Source organism: Alligator mississippiensis, chromosome 1, assembly GCF_030867095.1.
Source record: "Alligator mississippiensis isolate rAllMis1 chromosome 1, rAllMis1, whole genome shotgun sequence".
In the NCBI taxonomy this organism is placed as follows: Eukaryota; Metazoa; Chordata; order Crocodylia; family Alligatoridae; genus Alligator; species Alligator mississippiensis.
In genome coordinates, this window is record NC_081824.1 from 256,315,177 (window position 1) to 256,342,918 (window position 27,742).

At 43.0% G+C, this 27,742-nt stretch overlaps 1 protein-coding gene across 6 annotated transcripts; it reads right to left on the minus strand.

Annotated features, from left to right (window-relative positions):
- Nucleotides 1–8,794: 8,794 nt before the first annotated feature.
- C1H3orf52 (chromosome 1 C3orf52 homolog) lies at nucleotides 8,795–25,936 on the minus strand. Of its 6 annotated transcripts, none has more exons than XM_014599144.3 (8): nucleotides 25,857–25,936; nucleotides 25,376–25,560; nucleotides 24,343–24,631; nucleotides 20,151–20,271; nucleotides 17,375–17,505; nucleotides 14,694–14,764; nucleotides 11,900–12,099; nucleotides 8,795–10,082 (listed from the first exon to the last, which is right to left on the minus strand). In XM_014599144.3, coding segments are annotated over exons 3-8 (666 nt in total). In that variant the 5' UTR covers nucleotides 24,484–24,631; nucleotides 25,376–25,560; nucleotides 25,857–25,936; the 3' UTR covers nucleotides 8,795–10,080. The 6 variants fall into 6 exon arrangements, with proteins under 6 accessions (XP_014454630.1, XP_019332063.1, XP_019332064.1 ...); XM_019476518.2 differs by having other exon boundaries at nucleotides 24,343–24,671; XM_019476519.2 differs by lacking the exon at nucleotides 25,376–25,560 and adding an exon at nucleotides 25,623–25,752 and having other exon boundaries at nucleotides 24,343–24,671.
- Between the last annotated feature and the right edge of the window lie 1,806 nt (nucleotides 25,937–27,742).

The following is a 27,742-nucleotide window of genomic DNA, read 5'->3' on the forward strand; positions in this document are numbered from 1 at the left end:
GTGGCTTAGATGAAGAAGCATTAAGTGGCATAACCCAAATGGATTTGATATTCTATAGCTATACACATAGCTATAGAATAGTATGGGAACAACTAACAGAGAAGCTGAGATGAAGGAGGAAGCTCCATCATAAATCCTCTGCATTGGTTAACCACTAGCAGTCATATCAGATTGAATTAGTCTTTTGCCACAGAATACAAGTTATTTTGCAGTATATGATGGCTTGCACCATTTACAAATTTATAACTTGCATGTAATTTCCATTAACAACATGGACAACTGTTGTAATTCAGTTGTATTAGTTAATGTAATTCAGTTACAGAAGTAATGGTGGTACTCTGTAGGCCTCAACATGAGACCGCCACAAAAACGTAGCTCCTATTTACAGTAAATCTTTCATTCCATGAAAGTCATCTTACAACCAGATAAAATGTTCAGATATTAAAGATTCATTGTGCAAGATATTCAAGGAGGAACTTCAAACTGATAAGGATCATGCGAGACTAGGGGACAGATTTTACTGTACTGTTGAGGCATGTAAATGGATTTAGGTGCCTAAGTGCAACTCTGTTCCCCACTCTGAAGACCCTGAAAAAATTAATACAAAAAGAAGGCGAGTCCTCCTCCTGCTCTTGGGTTTTTTTGTGACCTGGTCTTAAGGGCAACATGACTGCATATTATAAAAGTAGGTGCATTCATGGATTTTCAAGTCTTGAGCAGGATGGAATAAAATGACATGTAGGTGCTTCAGAGATGCCTAACGGATGGTATAGAACCTGTCCCCCAGGGCCAGCCTGTCTGTACATGTGGCAATGGTATTTTGTAACTGGATATAACTACCCACTAGGGCTGTGCAAAAAAGCACCATTTTCTTTTGACTTCTATTTTGCCATTTTGAAGGGACAATGTTTCATTTTGTCGTTTCATTTTGTTTCGAAACGCTTCCACTTTGTTTCATCAAAACCGTTTCACTACGTTTCAATATTTCACCCATAGACTATAAAGGAGAATCATGAAAATGCCTATAACTTTGTCATTTCTTGCCTGATTCTGAGGGCATGAAGCCTGCCATGTTTCAAGGAGATGGGTGTAAGGGAAACTACACCTCAAGTTGGTTACAGGTAAAACTCATGTCACTTGCCTGCAGCGGCAGCCTCCTGTCATCCTGCATGCAGATCTGGGGGCCCGCACCCCCAGGAGGGCTGTGGGATTGTGCCAGACCCCTCCCAGGGATGTGGACCCCTGGATCTGCATTCAGGATGACAGGAGGCTGCCACTGCTGCCTGGGACTGGAGGTGGACACAGCCCGCACCCAGCGCCAGGAAGACTGGTGCTGCTACTGGCCCCAGGCAGCAGCAGCAGCAGCTTCCTGTCATCCTGCACACAGATCTGGGAGCTCACACCCCCGGGAGGAGTCCAGCAGCACTGGGAGGGCAGGTTGAGCTCCATGAGGCTGGCGGAGCCACTCAGAGTGCAGCCCCAGAGTCTCTGCCTCCTGCTGCCGGGCTGCACTCTGAGCTGCTCCACCTGCCCCGTGGAGCTCAGCCTGGTGGCAGGAGGTGGCGGGAGAGCAGTGACAGAGCTGCTCGGAGCACAGCCCTGGCCAGTGGTTCTCCCCTGCCTCCTGCCCCCAGGCTGAGCTCTGTGGGGCTGGCAGAGCTGCTTGGAGTGCAGTCCGGTGGCAGGAGGTGGGGGGGACAACCAGGGCTGCACTCTGACCAGCTCTGCCAGCCCCATGGAGCCCAGCCCAGCAGCGGGAGGTGGAGCACAGCCCTGGCTCTCCCCTGCCTCCTGCCACTGGGCTGCTTCGAAACAAAATGTTTCCAAACTTTCAAAACAGTTTGAGTGCCCGCGTACTGTTTTAAAGCCTCCCATTTTGTTTTGATTTCACTGTTTCAAGCTCAAAACACATTGAAACAGCTTCAAAACAAAACACTCGTCAAAATTTCACACAGCCCCACTACTCACATACAGAGTACATGGTAATACATGTAGTTGCATGCTTATGGTTTTAAAAGTGTGCATGGGTACTCGCATCAATATATTAGCATTACAATACAAATGTGTGTTAAGTAGGCATGTGAGTTTCAACTGTGTGTATGTATATAGGTAAGTCTGCACATCTGTAACTGATAACTCTTAAAAGTAAAGTCCAAACAGGGCACAAGTCACTGTTTTCACAATGGAACTGGAACTCCTATGGGTATGCAGTTCTTTTATTTAATTTACACTGGGTTTTTTAAGGAGCCCAAGTCAAGTTTCAGCTCATGAAAAGAAACGTATGGTCTCTGGTGAAACTAAAAAGAATTTTGCAGAGTTACCTAGAGTTACATTTATACAAAACAGCCCGGAGTACACTTGCAAACATATGATCACAAGACTCAAAATATCTTCTATAAATCAAACACAGAAGAGGAGGAAAGATAGTCTAGAGGACAGAGCACAAGATCTAGGTTTCAGTATAGACTGACACTGCCTCAGTTTCATGGTGATTAAATGATTTGATCCAAATCTATTTCCTTTTCTTTAGAGATGTATAACATGTCCCCATCGCAGATGCACTGAAAAAGAATTCTTTATTTTGATTACATTCATGAGTGAAAAAACCCTAACTCCTCTTTATTCTGTTATAAAAGTGGCAACCCCAACTTACTGCTCACTCAGGAAGTATGTGGTAATAAATATTTGTAAGGGCTTTGATATCTTTTGATGGCAGGTGCAATACTAACATATAGAAGCAAGCAACAGCAATGACAAAATATTACGAACCCGATTTCAAAAGGATCTGCCATCCAAATTAGGCACCAAAATAAATATTTCTATTTGGCTTGCCAAATTCATAAGAACAACAAATATTTCAAACGAGCTTTACAACAATGAACAGCAGAGTTGTGGCAAAAGTCTAAACAGGTGGATAATCATTGTGTACACAGTTCTCCAATGATATGCCAACAGAATCAGAACAGGAAAGTTCCAAAAGAGACACTCCATAACCACCAATTGCACCATTATCGCAGGAAAAACACTTAAGATGCACACCGCCACAAACAACACCACATGGTGTAGACCATACACTACCACACATAGACATTTGATAGCAAGCCACAGGCTATTGTTGTAAAGCTACTGTTGACAAAGGAAAATCTTATGTCCCTAAGGATAACTAAGGGAAATATAAATTATGTGATGTATAAATTACATAGAGTCACTGATCAAGACAAAGGTGGAGGATATTTCTGGTATTTACCAGGGCACTCATGTTTTATAGCAAAACCTGTGAAAGGCTGTGGGCTAAATCCATTTTAAGTTTAGAAACCACATACATGTATGGGCTCTGTTTGACAGTGACACGTTTCCCTTCCCTTTCCAATCAATTTCACATAAATTGCTTCTACTTCACTGCACCTAGGGCCTGCCTCAGGCTCAGTCTCATGATGACAGCCTAAGAGTAGCATGGAGGGGGGGAAGGGAAGGTGGCTAGGCATCTACAGCTATTCCCATTATTAATCACTGGTCTCTGGTGCACCCAAATATGAGAAAGCCAGTGTTTATTTTACCCGTTGCAGCCCTGGTGTTGGGAAGGAAGCCACAGAGACACCATGAGTCTCTATTGGTTAAAAACCCAGAATAAGAGAAATTCCTTCACGGTTCTGTAATTTTTTCTTCTCCCATCTTCTTGTAGTCATGATTTACCTGTGCCAAAGGCTAAACATTCACACCTGTTTTCCTTCTCTCTTCCCAGGAAAATCTCTTAGATGTTTTTCAACTGCTTCTAAGGTAATCAGTGCAACTGGATATGGATAGTTTTGCTGTTTTGTACAGAGACAACCCCAAGGCATTTTAAGTTTTCTTCTGTGAAAAAGAAACCAAAAAAAAAAAGACCCACAACAGCCTGAGGTTCAAGGCCTCTTGACTGATTTGGGCAGAGCAGGTACTTAACCCCAGCTTTCCCACATCCCAGGTGATTGCTCTACCTACTGAGCTATTGGTTATTTGGAGACTGTCTCTTCCTCCTCTACCTTCCACTTCCACCTCAGACAGAAACTCTATTCTGGGCCTGGGAAACCTCAGAACAGCACTTAACTATTTTCCTGCAAAAAGTTTCATTTTCAGTGAACCAATATTTGTCAGTAAGTTGAAATACTGCCACCAACACTAGTAAACAGCACTTTTCCCTGGAGTTCTCCAAGGTGAGATCAAGCCTTGGAGAAAGCTTTTGGTTAAGCTCCTGGAGAGCAAGACTCAAGTGAAAGGCCAAAGCATGAATCTTTCAACATGTGGCTGAGTCTTCTGCAGATATAAGGTAATACTTTCCTTCATGAGATTCAACCACTGCAATTAGGAGAAGAGTCAGACCAGTTCAAAGGGAAAGATGGGTCAAATGAATAGACTTCAGTAGCAAAAGGCCAGCAGAGGAGCAGAAAAATAGCTGAACAAATATATGCTTAAACCAGTGCATCTCATCACCGTATAATTGCAGAGTGGAATTAAGTAAACCACCTAACTTCTCATACAACACAAAATAAGATAAGCAAGAGTAGATGCTGCCCACAGAGCTGAATGTATATGATGTAAATATAGGCCTACAAACCACATCTTTAAATGTGTTTCCAAAGTTCAAAGCGTCAAAAGTGAAGCTGCCTATGATGCTGTGGACTGAGAAAACAGATACTTGTGGTTGTGCTTCAGACACAGAGTTTGTGCCTATGGGGGAGAGAGATACAACCACAAAGGGACTTTCTAATATAAGTCTTGGGTGATGGCCCAGAGCAAGGTTTGAAAGTGATACTATTGCCGGGTCTTTTGTGAAATATGAATGGCTTCCCCTGACAGTAAATTGGGCCTGTGGATAAGAGCACTGGAGTGAGACTCAGGAGTTATGTTTCTGGCTCTACACCCTGCTGAAGGACCTTGGGTAAGCCACTTCACCTGGGGCCTCAGTCTCTTAGCACTGTAAAACAAATGTAATGATGCTGACTCCTCATAGCAAGGTGCTTTGAAATCTCTGGATGAAAAGCACATTAACTTTATTATGAAAACTTTGGATAGGTGTGTGTTCTCAGTGCAAAGAGAAAGAAGTCTAAATATAACAGGGAGATTTTGGAGTCCGTGGCTATGTACAGATGTTCAGACTTATTTGACTGGAGCAAAATAACCTAAGAACAACCAGAGTTAAATTGCTTCAAGGAGAGTTTCCAGGAGAATAGATGTCTGTACGCTTTTCCTTCTGAGAGAAGCCTCAGTACAGTCCTCCAGCATCCTAGGGTACTTTGCTCCCAGCCTCTTTCTCCTCCCTTTTCAGGGAGACAGGGTGTCACTTGTGCTGGACTCTACTGCTCTAGCCAAACCAGGAGCAGAATACACCTCCTTCACAATCCTTACATTGTTCTGTAGGGGGACACAGGTTGACCCTAAGCAGTTTGGGTTAGCCAATCAGGGCTGCCACGTGCACTTCTGCCAGCTGTCTCTAGGCAGACTGAAGGTTCCTGCAGAGAGCAGAGATGTGTGTATAGGCCCCACTTAGCTGTGCAGATCTCAGTACATACACCACCTTACATGACCTTTCCAGGCCTGGTTAAGTTAGGTATCCTGATAGCTATCAATATGCACATAGTAATATACTTGTTGGATAGGTAGGAAAACAGACTTGTTTAGTATTGATCTTTTTATCTATGATCTCATTCTCTCTTGTTGATTGTTTTTCCTATTACTCTCCACTTTTCTGATCCCTTGGGTGAGGTCTCTCAGACACTGGTGTAAACTTTCATGTGTGTGCAACCCAAGCACCCTGTGGAAGGGTCTACAAATGGCATTAAGTAGTCCGATATTCATATCGGTTGCACCAATTTAGATAGCCTGCTCCCTCTTAAATTGTCACAAGCAGCATTTAAATAGTCTTCTAAGTCCACACACATCTGAAGGGCAACTTGGCTCTGCCAATTCACGGTAACTGGCAGAAAAACATTGTAGCCAAGTAAAACTACAGAGAGTAAAAAACTTTAAAAAATCTGACCTGGAATGAAACTAAGACTTTGGTGTTTAATGGTGCTCATTTTACCAAAAAAACAAACAACCTGGAACCTGAATAACCCAAGAGCAGGCCTTCTGTCACATACTGTTGTATGCTCCCAGCTATGTAAAACCACAATGCACATAAATCTGGAAAAAGTGCATATTTGTGAACAATGTACATAGTTCTCAGCGGCATGCTATGTGGACTGAGACTACCGCATCAGGTACAAGTAGCCTTCAGGGATAAGGGAGTCCTCATTGGCAAAACCAATTCTTTACTTTCCAGGTGCAAGAATTCTAATTCTCTCTCCCTTTCTCTCTCCAATTAGAAGAATCGCGAGGGAAAAGACTCTGACAATACCAGTGAGGTATGCTATGCCGTCATCAGTCCTCAGGAGAATCTTGAGGAAAAAGACTCTGACAATACCAGTGAGGTATGCTATACTGTCATCAGTCATCAATCAATCAAGGAAAAACCCAGTGTGAACAAAAGCAATGTTGAGATTGAATATACACTTGTTAACTTACCTGCCAGCAAAGTGACCACCAACAGCTACCAGGACAATGAATATGAATATGTGATGATAAAATAGAAAACTAACATCTCTTTTCCTTTTAGAGGTACTTCCTATTAAGTAGCTAATCAACTGCCTTCCCAACTGTATTTCCAGTCACGCCTGCACTTCAATCAGGCCAAAGGCATCCTGTTCTTCTACAGAGTTTATAAAATAAGACAGGTCTACCTCCTAGCTCCTAAGAGACTCATTTGTCAATGAAGAGTTGAGCATACCTGGAAAGAAACTGATATGTTACACAAATCAATATAAATGTTGCACACATATGAGCACTCCCAGTCTATACCAAGATGGCATTTCAGTACAGGACATTAGGAACTTCATTGCTAACAGCTGCTGAGATGTGTTTTCAAGTGGGTTTCTGCATAATTTCACTTTTTAAAATTATAGATTTGAAAGATGCCTTCATCTCCATGAAAAGCCCTTGTATGGGCTTGTCCTGATAAAGCCTAGTAATTGAGACCCTGTGCATTCTGTGGTTATTTCTTAAATCTATTATGATCCAGATCTCTGAGAAAAAGAAAGGTCTTAATGAAATTTTATCTAAATGTAACAATAACATTTCATTGACAATTGCATGAAAATAATGCCATAATACCATCACTACAAGGATGGTGGAGCCTACACAGGGACCTTATTTTGCTTCAAATACATATATGCCAAACCCATTATTTCCTATATTAGTTCCAGTACCCCTAATGGAACTCAATTCTTTCAAATCCATTATTATGTTGCAGTACCTTATGCTATTGCAGCACTGTGCTCTTTATGATGAGGGTCTAGGAACAAGACCTAGGGCGAGAGTAAACTGTGCAAGCTTTCTGTGCGCTGTTTTGTTAACATAGCCCAGTCTTTGACTCCCTGTTATTCCAGTCTGGGGTTTTCCCCAAGGCACAGACGAATGAATAGGTGTCATTTCTGATATGAATAGAGGTATACCATCTGTAAGATGAGAGGCATTTTCTTATGCAGTTTCAGAAGAAAAAAAAACAAGGAAAAATCAAAATCAGAGCAGTTATGCTTGGTGGCACTTGTGACACTTGAGGACAATAATTCCTCATGTAACATTTTGGCTTCCATAAGCCAGCCCATTAACATGAGAACTCAGCATTTTTAAACACATGCTAACTGATTATAGAACATACGTTTGCATTTGATGGATGATCAGTGACATGAAAAAGCATGCTTCTGGAAATGTTATCAGTTCTTGTATTCTAAATTTGCCTTAAAAGTAAAAGTAAATAAACACCAATTTGCTTCTTGAATATCGCACTCAGGAATTCAAATGCAGGGCAGAGGAGATGGGATGGTGGCGGAGGAAACACTCCGATGGCAACCAGCTTTCCCACAGCTCCTTTATTCCAGAACTTTTGAATCCAACTCTGTGACTCCATCCTGCTGCCCTTGCCCTCACAAACCTCCTCCTTCTTGCCCTACTCCCCCCTCTGCTTACAACAGCAATTTGGAGCTACTCCATTCCCCAAGTATGGTAAAGGTGGTGGGCACAGGGAGGTAGACAGATTCTTCCCTCCCTCTCCAGCACCTTCCACTAAATCCATGGGAAGGCAACAGATAAAAATGAGCAACTGCATTTCTTCCTAGCAGTGCTGTAGCACATTCTCCCAAATTAGGAAGGGCTTAGGGCAGGAAAAATCACTATCGACAACAAGAGCCATGGGAACAAAACAGCAGAGTCCAGGCAAGGCTGCTTTACACAACTCCCACTGCTTGCAGATATTCTTCATGGCATGCTGCTTTGGGAGACAATGTAACCACTACCTTCCATTACAGTAGAAGCAAATTTTTCCTTCCCCCAGTAAATGAAATTGAAGGAAATATTGTTTTTTATATATACAAAAAAAATGTAATGAACTACATAAGAGCCAACACAAAATCAGGAAATGGGATGTATGATTTTTGTCAGCCACAATCAAACTATATGTACCAATATAGTGTCAGCAAGTCATGTGACACATGTTAAGAGCCATGTGATCAACTAATTTACCTTGTATTATTTACCAAATTTACCTAACAGTCACATGAGCAGACCTCAACTGGGGCAATTACAGGTTTTTTTTTCCTAATAAGTGTTCAATAGTTCTAGTTGTCTAATAACTTCATGGTTATTTTTTCACCTCAACATCACCAACTGGGGACAACTTAAAAATGTTAAATAGTATCATAATAATAAATGAATGTATATAAGGCAGCTTTCAAAATAATTCTTTAATATAAATTAACAACTTAAACTTTAGAAGTTTTTTTCCAAAAGCTCATCTTTCACCATAACATAAAAAGCTTTCTAAAATAACATGTTCATAAAAAAAAAAATAATTCACATTTTAACTTTACAAAAATATACACAGAAATTTTCCTGCTAGAATTATACTTCATTTATACAACATTAAATGTGTGTTCTGTCCACAAAGTCATGACACTTGTAAGGAAGTCTCCCTTCAAATGTGATCCCTTGCTCATGTGTAGTGTTGTAGCAAATTGTTACTCATTTTGGAACACATAGCTATATTACACACTTCAAAACAAAAGTTTCTTGATCGTCTACTGGCTTACTTGGCCCACTGTCTTGCCTTCATGAAGACCTAGTGCTTAATGCTTTGGTATACAGGGAACGTTCTTGCAGCAAAGTATCTGCAAGATCACAACACAGGACAATTTCTGAACCCCAGGAATGTCCAAGGTACTTCATAACACTGAACAACAAAGGACTCAAGTCTCCCTCCACCCCCAGCCTCGATCTTAAATTCTCAAGGCGAGAAAAAAAGAGAAGACAGCTCCTGCAAAGTGAACACAAGAAGGAAAAATGAGGAAGACAAGAGGATTCTGAGTTCCTGAGAGACTAATATACACACATAAAGTCCTTTAAAAAAATATAATAATTTAATCTACTTTTTCTAAACTTGCCAGAAATGGGTTTTGAGATCTATTTCAGAGTTACGGGTAAAATACAGGGGGGAGAAAGGGGGTGATAGTCAACAAGAGAGACGAGATGGAGGTGAGGTTGGGAATTAGACACAATGGGAAAAGCTTCATAGAAAGCTATCTTCTGGGATGAGCTCAGAAGATAGTGTGACTATCAACAAAATCAGTTAAGGTCTGAGCTTTAGAAAGCAGTGAGATTATGAAGGCAGGAACAAGGAATTGGGACCAGCAAAGGGACTTCTAAAGTGGATAAATGTGGTCAGGTGTCAGGCACAGTGCAAGATTTATTGCAACGAGCGTCAAATGGATTGAGAGGTGTGTGAAGTGAACATCAGGACAGTAATAAAAAAAGGAAACTGCCATATCCCAAGAGTAAGAAATTGCCGTAAATATGCTACATTTCCTACATACAGTCCGACATCATGTATAGTATTTCACATCACCACTTTTTCAGCAATGTGTCAGCACAACAAAATATCCATCAAGACATTAATAGATATGGCAAGCTCATCCCTCAGGCAGTTGCAGGAGGCTAGGGGCTGCTCCATGGATTCTCTAAAACAAAAAACAATGTTATTTAGAATTCATTTTAAATAACCACCTCAATTCCTCTTAAATACTTTGCATTATTTTTTTCTCACTACCACCATCTGACAAAGTGGACTCCAAGATTAGAATTCAAGAGTGCCTGGTCTCCAGTACCGCAGCAATACCCTTCTCCCTAGTGACATTACACACAGGGTAATGTCACCACCTGAACTTCTTTCGAAAGCAGTTAAAGGGAGGTAGATGTCCAGTTAACTGCTTTTGTTTTGTTTGAAAATCCCATTCCATAGATAGGCACCAAGAAGAATGGAAAGCCCTGAAAGTGAGTCACTAGAAACTAGCTAGGAAAGCAGAAGAGTCTATAATTTGAACTAGACCACAGCTCGAGTGAGACATTTTTAGAGTCTGGTCTGGGATTTTCCTCACTAAAAGAAACCTTTTTTACACCTCTGGACTTTTTAACAGTGCTTATACTCTGCTATAAAGGTATTGTTACACCTTTGGATCAGTCACATGTGCAAGCCTGCAGGGGCCTGGAGGACTGAAAGGTAATCCCCCTCTTCCTTGCTCTGGGTCCCTGAGGTTCCCTCTGCTCCCCACCGCTTCTCCCCCAGGTTTCCTCCATTTCCACCACCCACTGGTTACTTGTGGCCATGTGCGGTCTGTCCCAAGGGAGCTGGCAGGAAAGGCTTAACTTGTCTGTCCCACCGAAGCCATCAGGCTGCTGCTCTTGTCTGAGCTGGGCCGAGCCAGAGAGTAGCCACAGAGGCAGGTCAGGCAGGTTAACCCTTCCCTGCCTGCTCCCCCAGAGCAGACTGCACAGGCAGCCTCAAGGAAGTGGGGGGCAGAAGGCCAGTGTGCAGGGAACTGGGGTGCTGGGGAGGGTGAGGGGCAGTGACCCCAATCCAGGCCAGCAGGGGAAGGGGGGCAGGTGGGGTGTTTACACCAAGGTGTAGCCTAGAGTGACCACACCTTAGTGTGACCTGAGCTGCGTAGCATGGATCAGAGATCATCCTGCCCTGGAGTGTCAACATTTTGAGGTGCATAACTGGTGCTTAAAATTAGTTTCAGTTTGTAATGTACAGACAATCCTGGTGTTCAGAGCTCCAAGACCCAAAACTGCCAAATAGCAAAGCTATTCTTAGACAGGGCAAGATGCTTCATTCAGGGTCTACAGCAAAACTTGAAGCTCACTGGATTTTTAGTTAATGCATGTACTCTTAACAGAGGGGAAGCATGCTGCAATATAGCAAGAGGAGAAACAGGACGGAAATCCAGCACTTGACTTCTGCCAATGCACACTAAACTCCTGTTTATAATACATTTTCCCTAACTATATCCGGCACTTCCAAACAAATGAAATATAATTAATGAACATGATTTGTCTTGCTTATTTCTTTGTAATGAGCTTTTTCTGCCCTCACGCTCCATCATGGAAAAAAAACAATCATCATCATTTACTTGCTACTCCTCTCTTGTTCACTAGCATTTAAGCATTCAAAAAATCTTTTTTAATAAAAGCTTTTCTAACTAGTTTCTAAACCCTAAAATTATCTGCCTGATATTATAGATGCAACCAAAGTAGCATAGAAATTTAGCTGAGTGTTGGCTGGCAACAATAATTTCAGAACTCATTTGAGGACATCAGATCCATTTAGTACTATGACACTGAAAATTTTAGAATAGTGTCAGTGGTTTGATGTGTGGAAATGTCTTAACTGACAAATCTCACTGTCTTTCCATAACTAATACTTCAAATTTAAGAGAGAAGAGGATGTACACATGCTATTTCTGGAAATATGTTCTTTGTAACACATGACACTTACAAGTTAGCGTGAGAGAATCTGGATCAAGCCTTATCTTTGTACAGTCAAATGCTCCCTTATCATAATTATCTTCCTCGTCAAGAATATTTTGACGCAAGACATTCATCACAAAATCTTTACTCATTGTGTACTTCATGAACTCCTCAGTCACTGGCGGTAAGGAGAATAGCAACTGATAGGATGCAGTGGCGTTTTCATCACTGAAAAACAAACAGAGCTCCATGGACATATACACAAAATAGTCTAAGGGCTCATGTCTCCTGTCAGTCCTCAAGTGCAACTATTGTTGAGGCTAATAAGTTGTGCATGCAGTGCGGAGATAATGAGAGAGATGCTCTCAAAGGTACAAAGGGTAACTGGGCATGTAGTGATACAGTCAGATGTTTGTAACATACTTGTGTTATAAATTGAAAACAGCAATAAAAGGAGAGGTGTTAGCAACACAAAGCTTATTTTCATTAAGATCCCACAAGCAGCTTTCCTGATAATGATATCTGACACAACCCAACAATGCATCTAATGCAAAATCTGGAGTGGATTGTTCAAACCCCTGAACTAGAGTCAAACTCTGGAGCAGACCTGTTAGTTCACTGAGCTGGAATCACTGCCTTATATTCTGCATATACAGTTTCTATGAAAGTGAACTTAGTATGCAGAAAGAGGAAGACTGACACTAGCTCGTATGCAATGAACCACTTTGCATTTGCTGATCTTCTTTTAACTGAAAGAATCACACACTATATGACATCGACCAAACTGACCTGTTCCATGCCTGTCTCTAGAGTACTCCTCTACAGCCATCTTCTCGTAAGACACAAACAAACGCTCGCTAACTTACTCAAGGGAGGTTTTTTCTTGGTCTGTACACTGCAATGCATGCTGACTTGCATAGTTTAAACTACTTTCCTCAGTTTTTCCGCATCTTTCCAATCCATTTATTATATCTTATGTCCTCCACACCCTCCCTCAGTTTCCTTGTTTGGCATCACTTGGAAGGATTCTCCTTGGCTTCTCTCTTGCTGCCTCTTCTCTGTTCCTGCAGTTTCAACTACCCACCCTTTGGCAAGCTCAGAATCTCTTCCCCAGCCCCCAATTTCTTCCTTTTTTTCCTTTCACTGCAAATCACAGACAGGCATCTTCCTTCACCTCCCACCAGTGCTAATCCTGTTAGCAGCAGCAGCTCTACTACCTTCCCTTATCCTGCAAGTTCGTTGGATATCCAGTTGCTGCCTCAGACAAAATTTCCAGGATATTCTGATCCTGCTTTTGTCCTCTCACCACCACTTACTCTCCATCTTGTGCAGCTATAACTCTCTCCAGAATGAAACCATCTGCCACCTTGATTACTGCCAATTCTCCTTGGCCCCAGCTTCTACCTTGTCTGTCAGCTTCCCCAGTCTATACAAAGGCTTCTGCATTTCCCATCTCTCCCTGCTACCCTGAAAAAGCCACAGAAAATATGGCAAAATAATGATTCTCTCATTACTTACATTGGCCTATTACAGGGGTGATCAGCCCCCAACCTGCAGGCCAAATCCAGCTCATGGGGCTCCCTATGGGCCAGGAAATTGGGCAGCAGGGGAACAGTAGCAATTAATGCTGACACCCTTCCCCTACTGACAAATTCCCAAGCCCCAGGGCACTGGATCTGAGCTGGGCCACATCTCCTTCTCCCCCTGTGGCCAGGCTACATCCTCCTTACCCCTCTACGTGGCCAGGTTGGGGCCCAGCATGCCTGCAGGATCAGGCCACTAACTGGATCAGCATGCCTGCAGACACATCAGGCCCTGCCCATCTGGCCTGCCAAGTAAAAAGGTGGAATACCACTGGCCTGTCATATCTTTATGCTCTTCTTGCCCCTCTCATGTAGAGAACACTTCATAAAACATACTTGCACACTTTGAGGCACCATATAAATAATGGATATTTAAAATCAAGCTCTTCTGACTTTTAAGCCTCTTTCTTAATTCTGCAAGTTTGATTAAACTAGCAGTCAAGATCCAAAGCAATATGGATAATATTCAGGAGGTATCAAAATATTTTAAAATTATTTTCTATTTACACGCACCTTATCCCTTACAATATATTAGGCAAAATGTGATTAAGGTGCAATTTCACTGATTGGGGTGGTATTTCTTCTAGCAATAGTTATTTCACAGGTTTACACTGTTTTGTATGTCTGTGTCAGCGTCAATCCTCCTAATTCCTCCTCTCCACCCTCTCCCCCATCCCCTTGGCTGCTACATGTCTCAGGGAGTTTTTTAAGCCTCCCTCAGAGGCATTGGACGTTGCCTGCAGTCGAGGCTGGGGATCTTGCCTGGGGTGTGCCAAACATCCTGCTGGGACTTAAGCCCAGAGGTTCCTGGTTAGAGGGTCTTGCCTCTCTGCTCAGGGCCAGACTGATCACCATAGCTGTAGTCAGGAAGGAAATTTACCCCATGGTCAGATTGTTAAGGACTATGGTGGATTTTGCCTTCCTCGGTAGTGGGGGGCATGGCCCTTTTCCTAGGATCTCTTGAGAGTATATCAACAAACTGTACCGCAGTGCAACGTTGGCCACCATGTTCCCCCTGCTTTACCTGAGGCAAGTTAGGTGTTGTGTCAGTGTTGACTGTGTAGTATTGCTAAGAGGTTAGACAGTGAGTTTGTAAAGGATGGTTTGGATGGAAATAATCCTGTCTCAGGCAGGGGGTTGTACTAAATGACCTCTGCAGGTTTCTTTCAGTCATGCTTCTCTACGGTTCTAAACAAAAATAAAAGTTTAAAGAAAATTCTGATGATGGGAATTCCCTACCTGAAGGAAACTACATGAGCAGAGACAAAATAGCGCCCCAGGGCTGGAGAGGACTTGTAGACATCTGTTAACTTGAAAAGAGAAAAAGGTTAGCTATTTTCCCTATTGAATATCTTTCAATCCCCATGAAATAAAAGAGGACACATCCAGTTTTCAAAGTACTTTAAGAGAAAACATTGTAAGTACCAAAGTTTGACCCAAATCTCATTACAGTCTAATTACAAAATCCATTTAGCTGCTCCTAGTTGGTTTTCAATTTCACTTCCAATGTGTCAACTTAAATTGTTGGATTTATAAAATGATGTTCAACTAATCTAGAAAAGAAAATCACTAGAACTTGGTCCAAGAACGAGAGTCTCAAGAGCCTCCATAGAGTCTTCGCAGAATCTGTACAAGAAAGTAGGTAAAATACTTCCTTGGAAATAAAAGTAATGTCAAAACATCCTAGTTTCTGAAGCCCCCTGGAACTATGATATCTAAACAAGCAAGTTAAACGGTGATGTATAGCTTCACTGAATAAAATTCTGTAGTAAATGCAGAGCCTGTGCAAGTCCTAGGGAGACCAATGTTTGCTGCCTACAAGGTTCTTAGGACAAGAAATTTAGGGTTATACATATCCTAACAGATCACTGAAATGGAACTTATCCCCACTAACATCCAAGTTAAATTGTGTGTAGGGTGATTGTTGGGTAGCCCTGACAGAGGAAGAATTCAGGGTGAATAAAAAGGCTATGAGCTTCAGGCCACCACCCACTGATAAAAGCAATCAGCAGTTAGATCAGGGATGGGCAATTATTTTGGGCAGAGGGCCTCTTACTGAGTTTTGACAAAGCATCGAGGGCCGTATGACAGGCAGCACAGGGCATATAAATACTAATTTTCTAAATTTTTTAGAGGCCCCGGGCTGGATAGAATGGTCTGGCAGGCCACATCTGGCCCCAGGGCCACATTTTGCCCACCCTAGTTAGATAAGTTTTCCAAAAATTTATATGAATAGTGAAATAATTCCCTTCTACAGTACTTGAACAGATCTGTTGCATTTACTCAGACTAATTTTTGAGCAGCAATAGGCAAGGAGGAATTCTAACAGTAAATTTAACATGTCAGTCATTAGGCTCTTACAAGAATTTTTAACCAGAAGGCTTTCATTATTCTAATATAGGTAACCACTAGGGCTGTGCGAAATTTCACTGGGTGTTTCATTTCGAAGCTGTTCCGATGTGTTTCGAGCTCAAAACAGTGCAATCAAAATGAAACAAAAGCCTTTAAAACAACTTTGAAATGAAACAAGGGCACTCAATACATTTTAAAAGTTTTGAAACGTTTTGAGTTCCCAAATCGGGCTTACTTGGCTTCAGTGCCAGTCCCAGTCAGCAGCAGCAGTCTCCTGTCATCTGGTGCAGATCCGGGGGCCGTGCCCCGGGAGGATTCTGGCACAGCCCACAGCCCTCCCGGGGGTATGGGCCCTCGGATCTGCACGCCAGTGGCAGCACCAATCTTCCCAGCACTTGGCACAGGCTGTGCCCAGCGTCGGTCTCAGCTGGCAGCAACAGCCTCCTGTCATCTGACAGGTAGATTGGGGGCCTGCCCGCATCCCTGGGAGGGCTGTGGGGCTGTGCTGGACTCCCCCTGGGGGTGCGGGCCCCCAATCTGCCTGCTAGATGACAGGAAGCTGCTGCTGGGTACCAGTGCTGGGCGCAGCCCGCACCCAGTGCCAGGAAGATTGGTGCTGCCACTGGCCCCAGTCAGCAGAACCAGCCTCCTGTCATCTGGCAGGCAGATCAGGGGCCCGCGCCCCCAGGAAGAGTCTGGCACAGACACCAGAGCCCACCCAGGGGTGTGGGCAGGCCCCCGATCTGCCTGCCAGATGACAGGAGGCTGCTGCTGCTGCTGCTTGGGACCAGCGCTGAGCACAGCCCATACCCAGCACCAGGAAGATCAGTGCTACCGCTGGCCCCAGGTAGCAGAACCAGGCTCCTGTCATCCAGCAGGCAGATTGGGGGGCCCACACCCCTGGAAGGAGTCTGGCACAGCCCATGTAGCCCTCCCAGGGGTACAGGCCCCCAGATCTGCGAGCAGGATGATAGGACGCTGCTGCTGCTGGCAAGTGACAGGACTTTTGCTTTTCAAAGCCTTGAGGTGCAGTTTCCCAGAAACTTCTGCACCTATCTCCTTGAAACTTGGCAGGCTTCATCCCCTCAGAAGGGACTGCCATCCCTGCAAGCTTCATCCAAATCAGGGATGAAATGACAAAGTTTGGGGCATTTTCATGATTCCCCATTATAGCCTATGGGTGAAATGTCGAAACAGCAAAATATTTTCAATAAAATGAAACTGAACAGTGCTTCCGAAACTAAACGAAACTTGAAACGAAACACTCTTCCCTTGAAACGAAGTGGAATGGTGGTGTTTTGCACAGCCCTAGTAACCACACAGCCTAGTTCAAAACCACCTGCATTACTTTTACTCAGATGCTTAGAGATATGCAAATTGTTCGCTGGATTGAGACCTTGCATCACATGAGGAAGAGAAAAGAACCTCAGGAACGCTTTGCTTTAGTAAACTGCTTGGATAGAGGAGGGATCTAGAGGCAGTGTACAGGCACAAGAATTACTCAAAGGGACCCATACTCCTGCATTATGGTCAGAATTATACCTGACAGAAAGATGGTCAACACTTACCTTCTTTGTAAGATCTTCTGAGTAAGCAGTCCCAGCAGAACACTGTACTTTTAATGTTCCTGAAAAATTATGGTGATTTCCACTAGACACCAAGTCAGGGTCCCAATATTCATCTTCATCTATGTAAACCTCTATGTTTTAAAATGAGACAGAAGAGGAGCAAGATAAAAGTTCCTGTTGTCACAGATGGGTTGCAGACAAACAACTTGTTTCTACGCAGATCGTGAACTAACACAACACAGGCAGGCTTATTTTGTAGAAAACACTCACATCAGGATAAAGTTAGTCCTTGAAAAAGGTGTAGTAACTTGACCATGTCTCCCCGAATGTCTCTTCAATGCAAAAGAGCTTCCCTGCCACCTAGTGGCCAGGCCCTTGTAACTGCTACTACTGCAGGCAACTAACTTGGAGGGCTAGTCATGTATCTTCTTTCTACAGAGTACACGGAGATAAATTACAGGGTAATAACTATGTTGTGTACCTGCCCTCATAGAAAAATGATGCTGTTTCACTCAACATCTAGCAACTGTTAAGCATGTTCACTGGATGGAACACTGCCAAGTGGATCATTGGCTGTTATAGCCAGATTGCCAATGTATTTTTTCATGCTCAGAAAAAAAATATTTTCCACCACTTGTAATCTAGGCCTGGCTCAAGGTTTACAGACTTTATCTAGATGTAATCAAAAGTGCTATTCCTTCTATATATTTTCCAAGGCTGCTTTTCCCTGTTATTTTTCTGTATGTATATTTAAACTAGATTTAGAGAGAAGAAAACAACCAGAGTATGATTGAGTGAGGTGCATGTTGCCACTGACTTCAAGCCTTGTTTAGTGCCCATCCTGATGGTAAAGCACTAAAACAAACACAGCTTCAATGGAAGGATCCCAGTAGGATTTAAATGCACAACTGCCCAAGGCCAGAGGTCTCTGTGCATCTTACCCAAGGGCCTTTTTACATGTACTCCAGGAGTTGGGGTGGGGGGCAAGGGGGATTTTAATTAGAGAAGCTCTAATTAAAGTGCCTGGAGTGCCTCATGTATCAGTGTCCCCGGATTTCAAAATGGCAGTGGGGATGCTTTAAATCTATTTGAACGAGCTTTAGTTAAAGCACCCCCACCGCCACTTTGAAGCACAGGGATGCCGATACACGAGACACAGAGGCTGGCTGGAGTGTGCTAATTAGCATGCTCCAGCTGACTTGATTAATCGAGTCTGCTCCGGCGTGCTGTAATTACAGAACATTGGAGCAGCCTCCCAGCACATGTACAGGCATCCCAAGAGTCTGTACAAATTCAAGATAGTAAAGTCCTTATTTACAACTAACAATAACCCACAGTTCAGCCTAGCACCTTTGATAAATCAACACCCAAAACTGCAGTCTTTCCATCACAAAACTAAAGCCAGGTCACAGCATGATGTCATAGATCTCACCTGATTTGAGAGACATATACTATTAGGCTAAGGACAGAAGTTACACAAACTGGTTTAAGTGATTGGAAACTGGTTTAAACCTGTAACAGAACAGAAGTTCAATGTACATAAACTGCTTTCAAAATGGCCCAAACTGGTTGAAGATAAACCTGGCTGGATGCAGTATCAGATTTTAAGGAACTTGTATCCCAGAACCCCTCCTAACTCAAGTTAACTCATGGTCTCCTAGTATGTCAGGATGCTTTGAAGTTGTGGGCTGTGCTGCCTGCTCCATGGCTGGCTCTGCCCCCAGCTGTCACAGAGATTGAGGCATTAAAGCCTCTGCTCCCTGGCCTGCTTCCTGCTTGTGTCTGCTAGCTTGGCAGGTTGGGGGTTAGAAAAAGACTCCCAGGACCTTCTAGCCCCAGGCCATACAGCAACAGGAGGAAAAGCCCCTGTGGTGGGGACTTTTTGCTCCTTCCCTTGCAGTCCAGCCACCTGGGCTGGGATCAGCTTAGCCCTGCCCTCTCCCCAGCCTCTACCTCCTAGAGGTAGGGAACACCCCGCACCCCACTCCCACCTGGCATTCTCCCCACCAGGTTGCTTCCCCCACCCCGCAGCTCAGAGCCAGGCTGGGATTGGCTCAGCCCTGCCTTCTCTTTAGCCATCTACCTCAGAGAGGCAGGGGAGAAGGTGAGGTGGGAACGCACTCCCCTAGGTGGGGTCTGCCCAGCATGGTGCAGTGAGGACTGGGTGACAAAGGGGGTTGGGGGGCAGCAAGCCTGGCTGGGGATGCAGCCCAGTCTACAGAGGTGGGAACTGTCCCCTGGGAAAACCCCAGCTGGGGTCTGGGGCCAGGGAGGGGTTTTAAACACCCTTTCCCCTGCTCACACTTACTGTTGGCTGCAATTGTGGATTATAAAATCCCAGAGGCACCTGGAACCAGGAACAGGAAGTGATGAGCAACCCTGCAGAGTTCTGCTGTCGTCCTGCTGGACTGCAAATCCAAAAGACCTCAGGGGTAGCAGGAAGAGGAAGTGAACACAGCCAGAGAGCCATGCTCTAGCGCCCCCCCTATGTTCTGACCCAAACTACTGCAGGCATGTGACTGCACTTCCTGAATTAAAGGTAAATGTCTGTTCACTTCTATTTCAATTTAGTCTGTGCAGTTTAGACTAATGTGTAAAGATTGAATTGATTCAACCTTGGGCTTTTTGACTGTCTGTACCTAGCCTTAGACACTGAACATCAGTTCAGTTTGTTATCGGTTCAATCTATACAGCTTAGAAAAAACTGTGAAGATTGAATCAATTTTGTCGTGGGTCTTTTGAACCTCTGTTCTTAACCCCCATGTAATGTACATACCTGAATAAAGAATTAAGCTGAGGGTAATCAATAGGAGGATCACTAGAAAAACTGCCAGTATAAGCATCCACAGCTTACATTTCCAGAAAACTACTTTGCTACATGGTCTCCAGATTCTTTCCTAGTCACACAAAGAATAAAAAGGAAATTTATATTAACAAATAAAGATGGGGGAACCCCCCCCCCAACACAAGATTAAAATTTGAAAACAGATAATGCTATCTAGCTCTACATTTTCACTGTGCCTTTTCTTATTCACTCAAGGGTATCAAAGCACTTCCAAAATTATACACCTAGCTCTATCTTAATAAAAAGATGGCCAAATTCATGCATCCAAGGTCACACAGTAGCAAAACCAATTAATAGAAGGACCAACCGAGCCTTCTTTTTAACTGAAAGATGAAAACCAGGAGCTGTTGTGTACTATTTAGTCAACTGTTAAATGTGTAGGTTTGTTTCTACAAAAGGCAGACCTGCACTTTTGCAATTTTTCAACCAAATGTTCAATTTTAACCTGATTCAGCTAAGTTAGCTCAAAAGGTTGTATAAATACACTTGGCACATCCAGACAAGCACAAACATGCAGTATGTGGTGCCACAGATCCATCTGCAGCACCCACATCACACATGCATTTTCAGCACAGGGAGGTTGGTTTTATTTTGGTGTGGGTTTTTTGAACACAGGATCTCCTAGGTCAAAAAAAAGTGGGGCTGTGCATGTAGCAGCAGAGCACGCCACCCAAAACTGGAGCCTTGCTGACCAGAGCTGTGCTCCAACTACTGGCCAGGGTTTCTGCTGCAGGAGTGCCACAGCTACAGCTCCCAAAGGCCCCCAGGATACCAGGTAAGGCTGCTGGAGCCAGCACAGTTGCTGACCCCAGCCTCCCCTACCACACCCAGGGTAACCTGCCATGTACCAGAGCACGTGTGGCACAGGCATTCCCCAGGAACAAGTAGCAGCCTTGTGCCACCGCTGCTTGTCCCTGGGGGAAACACGCTTTCCCAGTTGTCTGGACGCACCCACTCATCTTAAATGAAACAGGTTTAACTTAAATACACCTGCATGGGTGGAAAATCAGTTTTATTAAATACCTTTAATATAAATCTGTCTGGTGAGAGTTACTGCCTTGATAAAAAGTCTAAGTTCCTTGAACCATTTTAACTAATGTGAAAAAGGTGGAAAACTATAGGCACATCAGGGATTTGATCAGGGGTTCACAGAAGTCACCAGGAAACTCAGGTCTTGCAGGTCTTGGTTACCTGCATAATGGGTAACTATTATAGGAGTTTACAAAGTCTGGAGGATGCAGCTATTTGCCAGTTATTCAGTTGGTTACCCCTCCCGCAAACACTGCAAGCTACCCTAACACAAGAGGACTTGTGTATCATAGAATCTTTCTAATGGTGAGTACATACAGCAGTTCAATAGGAAATTGTGCTCAGCACACAATGTCCACTTGCTAAATACCTTTAAGTATAGCTGTTTGGTTTAAATACTTTACAGACTGTGAGGGATTCATTTAAAAGCTTCCTGGTTTCCTAGGATCAGAAATAATCAGCAATGGTATTTGTACATTTCACAGCATTTCCAAGTTTCTTGAACCAGACCATATAGCCTGTTGCAGTTTACAGAGTCCACAAGCTGCCTCTTGAGTGTTTGCCTATTCTGGTATACTAAGGAGGAGGAGTTTACAAAAGTATTCACAATCTAACTAAAACATTAGGCCACAGAGTTTTCAAATATAAACACAGAGAGCAAATAATTCTAAGTTAACCTCTCCGTTTTCTAAAATAGAGTGGTATGTACTAAACCTTGCTCAGAAAAAATACTTTTTTTTTTTTGTTTTGCTTTTTTTTTTTTTTTTTTTAAGTTTTAGGGATTTTGGTTGTAGCCGTGTTGGTCTAAGGACATAGACAGGCAAGGTTCTTTCAGCAGATATGGTATCTTTGATTAGACTAACTAAATAGTTGGAAAAAGTTCTTTGCGACCTTTTAGGCACAAACACCCTTCCTTCAGGCATTGGGAGACTCTGCTGTTGTTCTGAGTTCTCCACGGTAGAAAAGAAGCTAAAAGTGTGACAAGAAGCCTGTGAAAATGTAAATGTGTGAAAGTTCAGAAGACTTCATAGATTTCATAGATATTAGGGCTGGAAGGGTTCCCATTAGGGATCATCAGGTCCAGCCCCCTGCCCCAAGGGGTAGGAAGTCAGCTACAATGGGTAGAGATAGGAGGGGAGGGAGGGAATGTGTGAAGAATGCAAATGGTAAGCTTCAGGCAGGTACCTGCTGAATCAGATGTCAGGCAGGTTGTAATGTGTCATAAATCCAATGTCTATATTAAGTCCATGATTTTTTGTATCCAGTAGATTTATGAAGTGAAGTTTGTAGGCTAGTCAACAAAAGGTATTTTGTAAATTCCCTTTGAGGATTATAACTGAAAGATTGGAGAGGGAATGATCATCTTGTGAGAAGTATATGCCCACAGGTAAGTGGATATTTTTATTTTGGATGGATTTTCAGTGTGTTCATTTTGGTATGCAGTTCTAATTTCTCAGTTGTAAACCTCAAAGGTAACTTACAAAACATCTTTCACAGATGAGCCTATTGGGATAGGGAGTTGGGATAGGAGTTTGTAAAAAAAAAATAGAAACAAATAACAACAAATGTTTACAGATAGATTCACACCACTGGATGAATTAACATTTGGTAGTTTTCCCTTTTTAGGAAAGAGTTTCAAGAATAAGGAGAAAATGAGTGGGGCATGCTATAGGGCATATTTATCTGAAAGATATATTTTAATTTGAATATTTAAGTATGCAACTGAATTTAACACTGAAAATTAATAGGAGTTTGGTTTTTAAAGAAAGTCATAGAGCTTTCAAATCAATACTTTGCACCCATGTCTCATGTTTTATCTGCCAATCATGTTTACTAATTGTTGCTTAAAACAATTCTGTAAACTCAGCAGGCATAGTTCCCATTTTAAGTTTGGGGCAACTAAGGAAAACACTTGCCCAAGGAACAGAATTTCTACTTTGGTTTCCAGCCATCTGCTAAAGCCATTACAAAAATGCTGCTTCCACTAAACATGTGTACACTGACATGACCTCAGTTACGTACTCAGATCTGACCCCTCCCTACAAAACGAACACACACCCTCTACTTACGAGCAATTGATGTGTCAGAGCTCGGGTGGGGAGCGGCTGTGGAAAGTTTTGCAAAGTTTTCTAGTCAGATATACTGGAGCAGATCAATAAGAGAAATGTCCAAAAAGGAGCCAGGAGTAATAGCATCCGCAACAATATATATCATTAGTCTGCTGACTAACCAATTGTTCAGTGGAGTTAGGGCCATATACATTCAAACAAAACCTTGCTTGCAGTAGTCTGATAGGTAAGGGACACAGACTCGGATTTAAAAACCTGGATTAAAATTTGGCTTTGCCACAGCCTGAGAGAGAGAGATTGTTTTTCACCCAAACTGAAGCCTGGGAGTCACTGAAACTTCTCAGTCTCCTCATCATACAAATTAATAAACTCTGTAGCACCTAAAAGCTGTGACCAGAGACAGGCCTGGTCTAGAAATTTGCTGTGCTATTATTTGGACAAATATAAATACATTTATATTTTATTTGGTGATGGGTTTTATCAACTAATATTGATCATCTCTAATTGTCATTGCTTCCAGTTCCATGCACATTAAGTTGTATATTAAAGGACAATCAATAATTTGATTTACATTGTGGGAGAGGACAAATTAAAAAAAAATCCCACTATCAATACCTTTTCCTAGTATGCTATTTCTAAGTGAAAAAATGGTTTGAATTTCAATATCCCTTTCACTTATGCAAAATGCAAGACACATCAAAAAAGGAAAGTGAAACTAATAAAATAAACAGGCTGCTTTCCCTTCGCTCAGGAAAAATGAAAAAATAACTTTATTCCCCAAATCCTGCTGCCATCCTAGCAGATGTCATTAACAGAGGTGAGAAAACACAAAACTAAGCCTCAAAACCTTGCTTTTAAAGTATAAGAACACATTAAGGAGGCCAGTGACATTTAAGCATAAGTGAACAAAAAATGTTATGAAATAGTTTTACAAAAAGCTCCCATGACCCTGAAATGCTCCTTTACTTCATTTTCTCTGTTTAGGTAACGTCTTTATAAGCACAAAGCAAATGACAAAGTCCTACCTTACTTTTTGTAGATTCTTCAGGTTTAAGTGGGTCCTTACTTTTTGCCTCATCTTCATCTTCATTCAGTTCTTCTCTTGCTTCTTGTAATTCAATAACCTGATAACCCTGCTCAGGAACATGGCCATTCACAGTTTCCATGTCTCTGTGAGAAACTGACTTTAAGGCAAGTCCTGAGAAAAAGCTCACTTCTTGCTGTGGTCACAGTTATCTCACTATCAGTTTAGCAAGGAGGTTTGAGGCATTGACAGCGAGGTCAGCATAGTTAAACAGGCGAGGGATATCGCAACTATGACAAACAAGGGGAAATCCATTTGTGAGTGTACCCTCTGCAAAGGAAAGGGATGGGACAAAAGTCTTGACTCTGGAAACAGGCTCTCATTCTCTAGCTGTGCAATACAGGATTTTCTAGTTTGGTTACCTTACTACATCAGCCCTCAGCAAGCATGAGCAGGCAAGTGACCCTGGGGCAAGAGAGTGTCCCTGATAAAACAACCAAGCAATACTAAAACAAATACAGTTTGTATTCCCAGCATCCACCACCCCACAACAGGACAAACAAGCAAAATCCTCTCTGTGTCACAAGCATCAGTTACTGGAGTGCACACATTTGGTATCCTGTCAAGTTGACTGGAGGGTCATACTGTGCTTCATGTTACTTAATCTTAGACCGGAGATGCCCTTTGCTGTCACAGACCCCATTAGAAGGCTGCCATGGGGAGCATGCGTTTGGAGAGAGAAGGGCTCAGAATTTGATCTTGACAGGGCTCAAGACCGTCAGTTTGCCTACATAGGTAAACTACTGTAAAATAAGGTAGGATGCATATCTGGCTGCTTCATCATGTGAAACCTCAGCTCACAGCACCTTTGGGCTATGCAACTGAACCCAGCTCCCCAGTCCCCCATTTTTTTCTCACTATGCCAAGGTGCTCTCTGTGCACCCCCACTCCTCTTTTTCCCCCAGACCTTCCTTTCCTTCACTGCCAGTTTGGTGTGCCATGAGTATTTCTTTTTTCTCCTCTATCCAAAATACCTTTCTTCCACATGGCTGAAAAAAGTTTGACAGAGGGCTGGTGCTTGCTTTTATGTTCAGTCTCTCTGAAGGTCCCTTCCACACTCAAGTGTGGGGGGAGTTAGTGCATGAGGAGGAAGTTAGGAGGAAGAGAAGCTTCTTTCACCCTCCTCTTCCTTCCCGCTGCTGGCTAAACATCCAGCTCACTGCAAGGAGAGCAAAAGTAACATTAAGTGTTAATGGCTTTTCCAAGTTCCATCACACTTACAATATAGTTCTGTCCACTGATTCTCTCAAAAATCAAGATTTCTGATTTTCAGGGATCAGCTTTCAAAGCTAGCTACATCCATCCATCCAATCATACAGCTGCCATCGAGCTTGATTGTAGTCTTGCTTTCCTTGTCCAAAACCAGAAAGACCCTTTAAATTTATGCAGCACCTTTTGCCTTAAATGACATCAAAGAGCTCAGCAGAAGAACCAAGTGCAAGTTATATGTCTTACTTTAGGGTGTTGATTCAGATCATTTCTACCTCAAATGGTCTCCTGGAACGTTTTGGTACTCCTGTCAGATCTCAGTTGCTTAATCCAGTGACTAGTTAGAAATCCAGTTCTGGTGAAGTAGGAAAGGTGACCTGCTTAACATCTTTCAATCATTAACTTGTGTAAACTTTATTAAGGTTGACTTTATATTTCTCTCATCCAACAAGATGGAAGTTAATTCATTTCACAACTGGAGAGAGACAGGCTTGCATACAAATTCTTGAAGCCAAATATGTTCCTTGGTTATGTTTGGACCAAGATCCATGCTTTGTGGTCCATAAACTATAAAAGGAATGACCTGAAACCTAACCCAACAACCCCTCCCCTCCATTTCAAAGAAAACTGAGAACTGAAATTGAACTTTGCCATCCAGATCTGTGATAAACCTACAGCATAAGACAAGAGGCTTGTTACAACCTTAGAAAAACAAAGAGACTCTAAGCTGCCAGTGCACCTCTGAGTATTCCAAGAATTCAGGCTACACATTTGTAGTGGTACAGAAAAACCAAAACACTTAAATCACTGCATTTCCATAAAGTTTATTTATTAAAACATAGGAAGGAAGGAAGTGATAGATGATTCAAGAAGAAGAGGAAGAAATACATTAGTAAGATAATTTTGTGATTTTTGATATCTTTAAAGTTTAGCAAATGGGGGGGGGGGTCATATTGGGTGCAAAATTAGAGGAAAAATACCACACATTTTAATATGTCAACTATATTAAAATCAGTCTTAGACACTGGGATTATGTACTAACCACAATATGATTAGAACTCCTATTCAGTACTTACATGATATTTACAAAAGATACCATGCACAAAATATACTGTAACACAAGTCAGATTGTAGAAATGAGTTTAAGAAGAAATAAGAAAGACAACAAAGAAGAATGGGATACTGAGCGAGATTTTTAAAGCTGTCTAAGAAGGGTTAGATAAATCTGTTGATAAAATTAATGAACTTAACATCTTCTGGACAGCTTTGGACAGTGTGAACCAAGTCTGTTACATGGATATTAGTAATGGACAAAAAAAGATTGTGATCAATTGGGTACATAGAAAACTACCAGAGGTGCACCAATATATCGGCATATATCGTATCAGCACTGATAAAAGGAAAATTGACATTATCAGCAATCGCCTTTTTTTGGCTGGTGCAGATGATAATGTCATCAATAAATGCCATGTGCATGTGCGCACCTGCAGCACACAAGCTGCCAGGAATGCAGCCCGGCAGCTTGGAGAGCAGTATCTGGCCAGTAAGTCTATGGGGGAAGAAGGGGCATGGGGGTACAGATTGAGGCCCCCCACAGTGAGGAAGGGAGTGGGGCTGGGGCAGGTGCTGCCCAGCTGAGGCAGAGTGGGGCAGGGTGTGGGATTGAGCTGTGGGTGGCTCCTCCAGGGAGGGAGGGCTCCCTGCTGCTGTGCATACCCCTGGGGGAAGCGTGGGGGTAATGTACCCCCTGGATTGTGGTCAGGGTGAGGGTGGGCTGCTGACTGCAGGCTGCACTGGCCTCTTCCTGGTCTGGGCAGGCTGGGCTCATCTGTGTAGGGCAGGAGGCAGTGACACTGGGAAGGGGGGCTACTGGATGGCCAAGGCAAATTTTGGTGTGGCTGTAGCTCACCCTGTAGCCCCCCCTCTCAGAGCCACTGCTGCCTGCAGCCCCAGCCCTGAACCTGCAGTGGGCCCGCTGGGAAGAGGCCAGTGCAGTCCCTAGCCCTAAACCCACAGTGGGCAGCCTGCCCTCACCCAATGCACAAATCCAGAGGACACGTGCCTCCTATGTGTCCCCCAGGAGTTTGTGCAGGGGCAGGGAGTTACCCCACCGCCCCACCCCCTGAATTCCC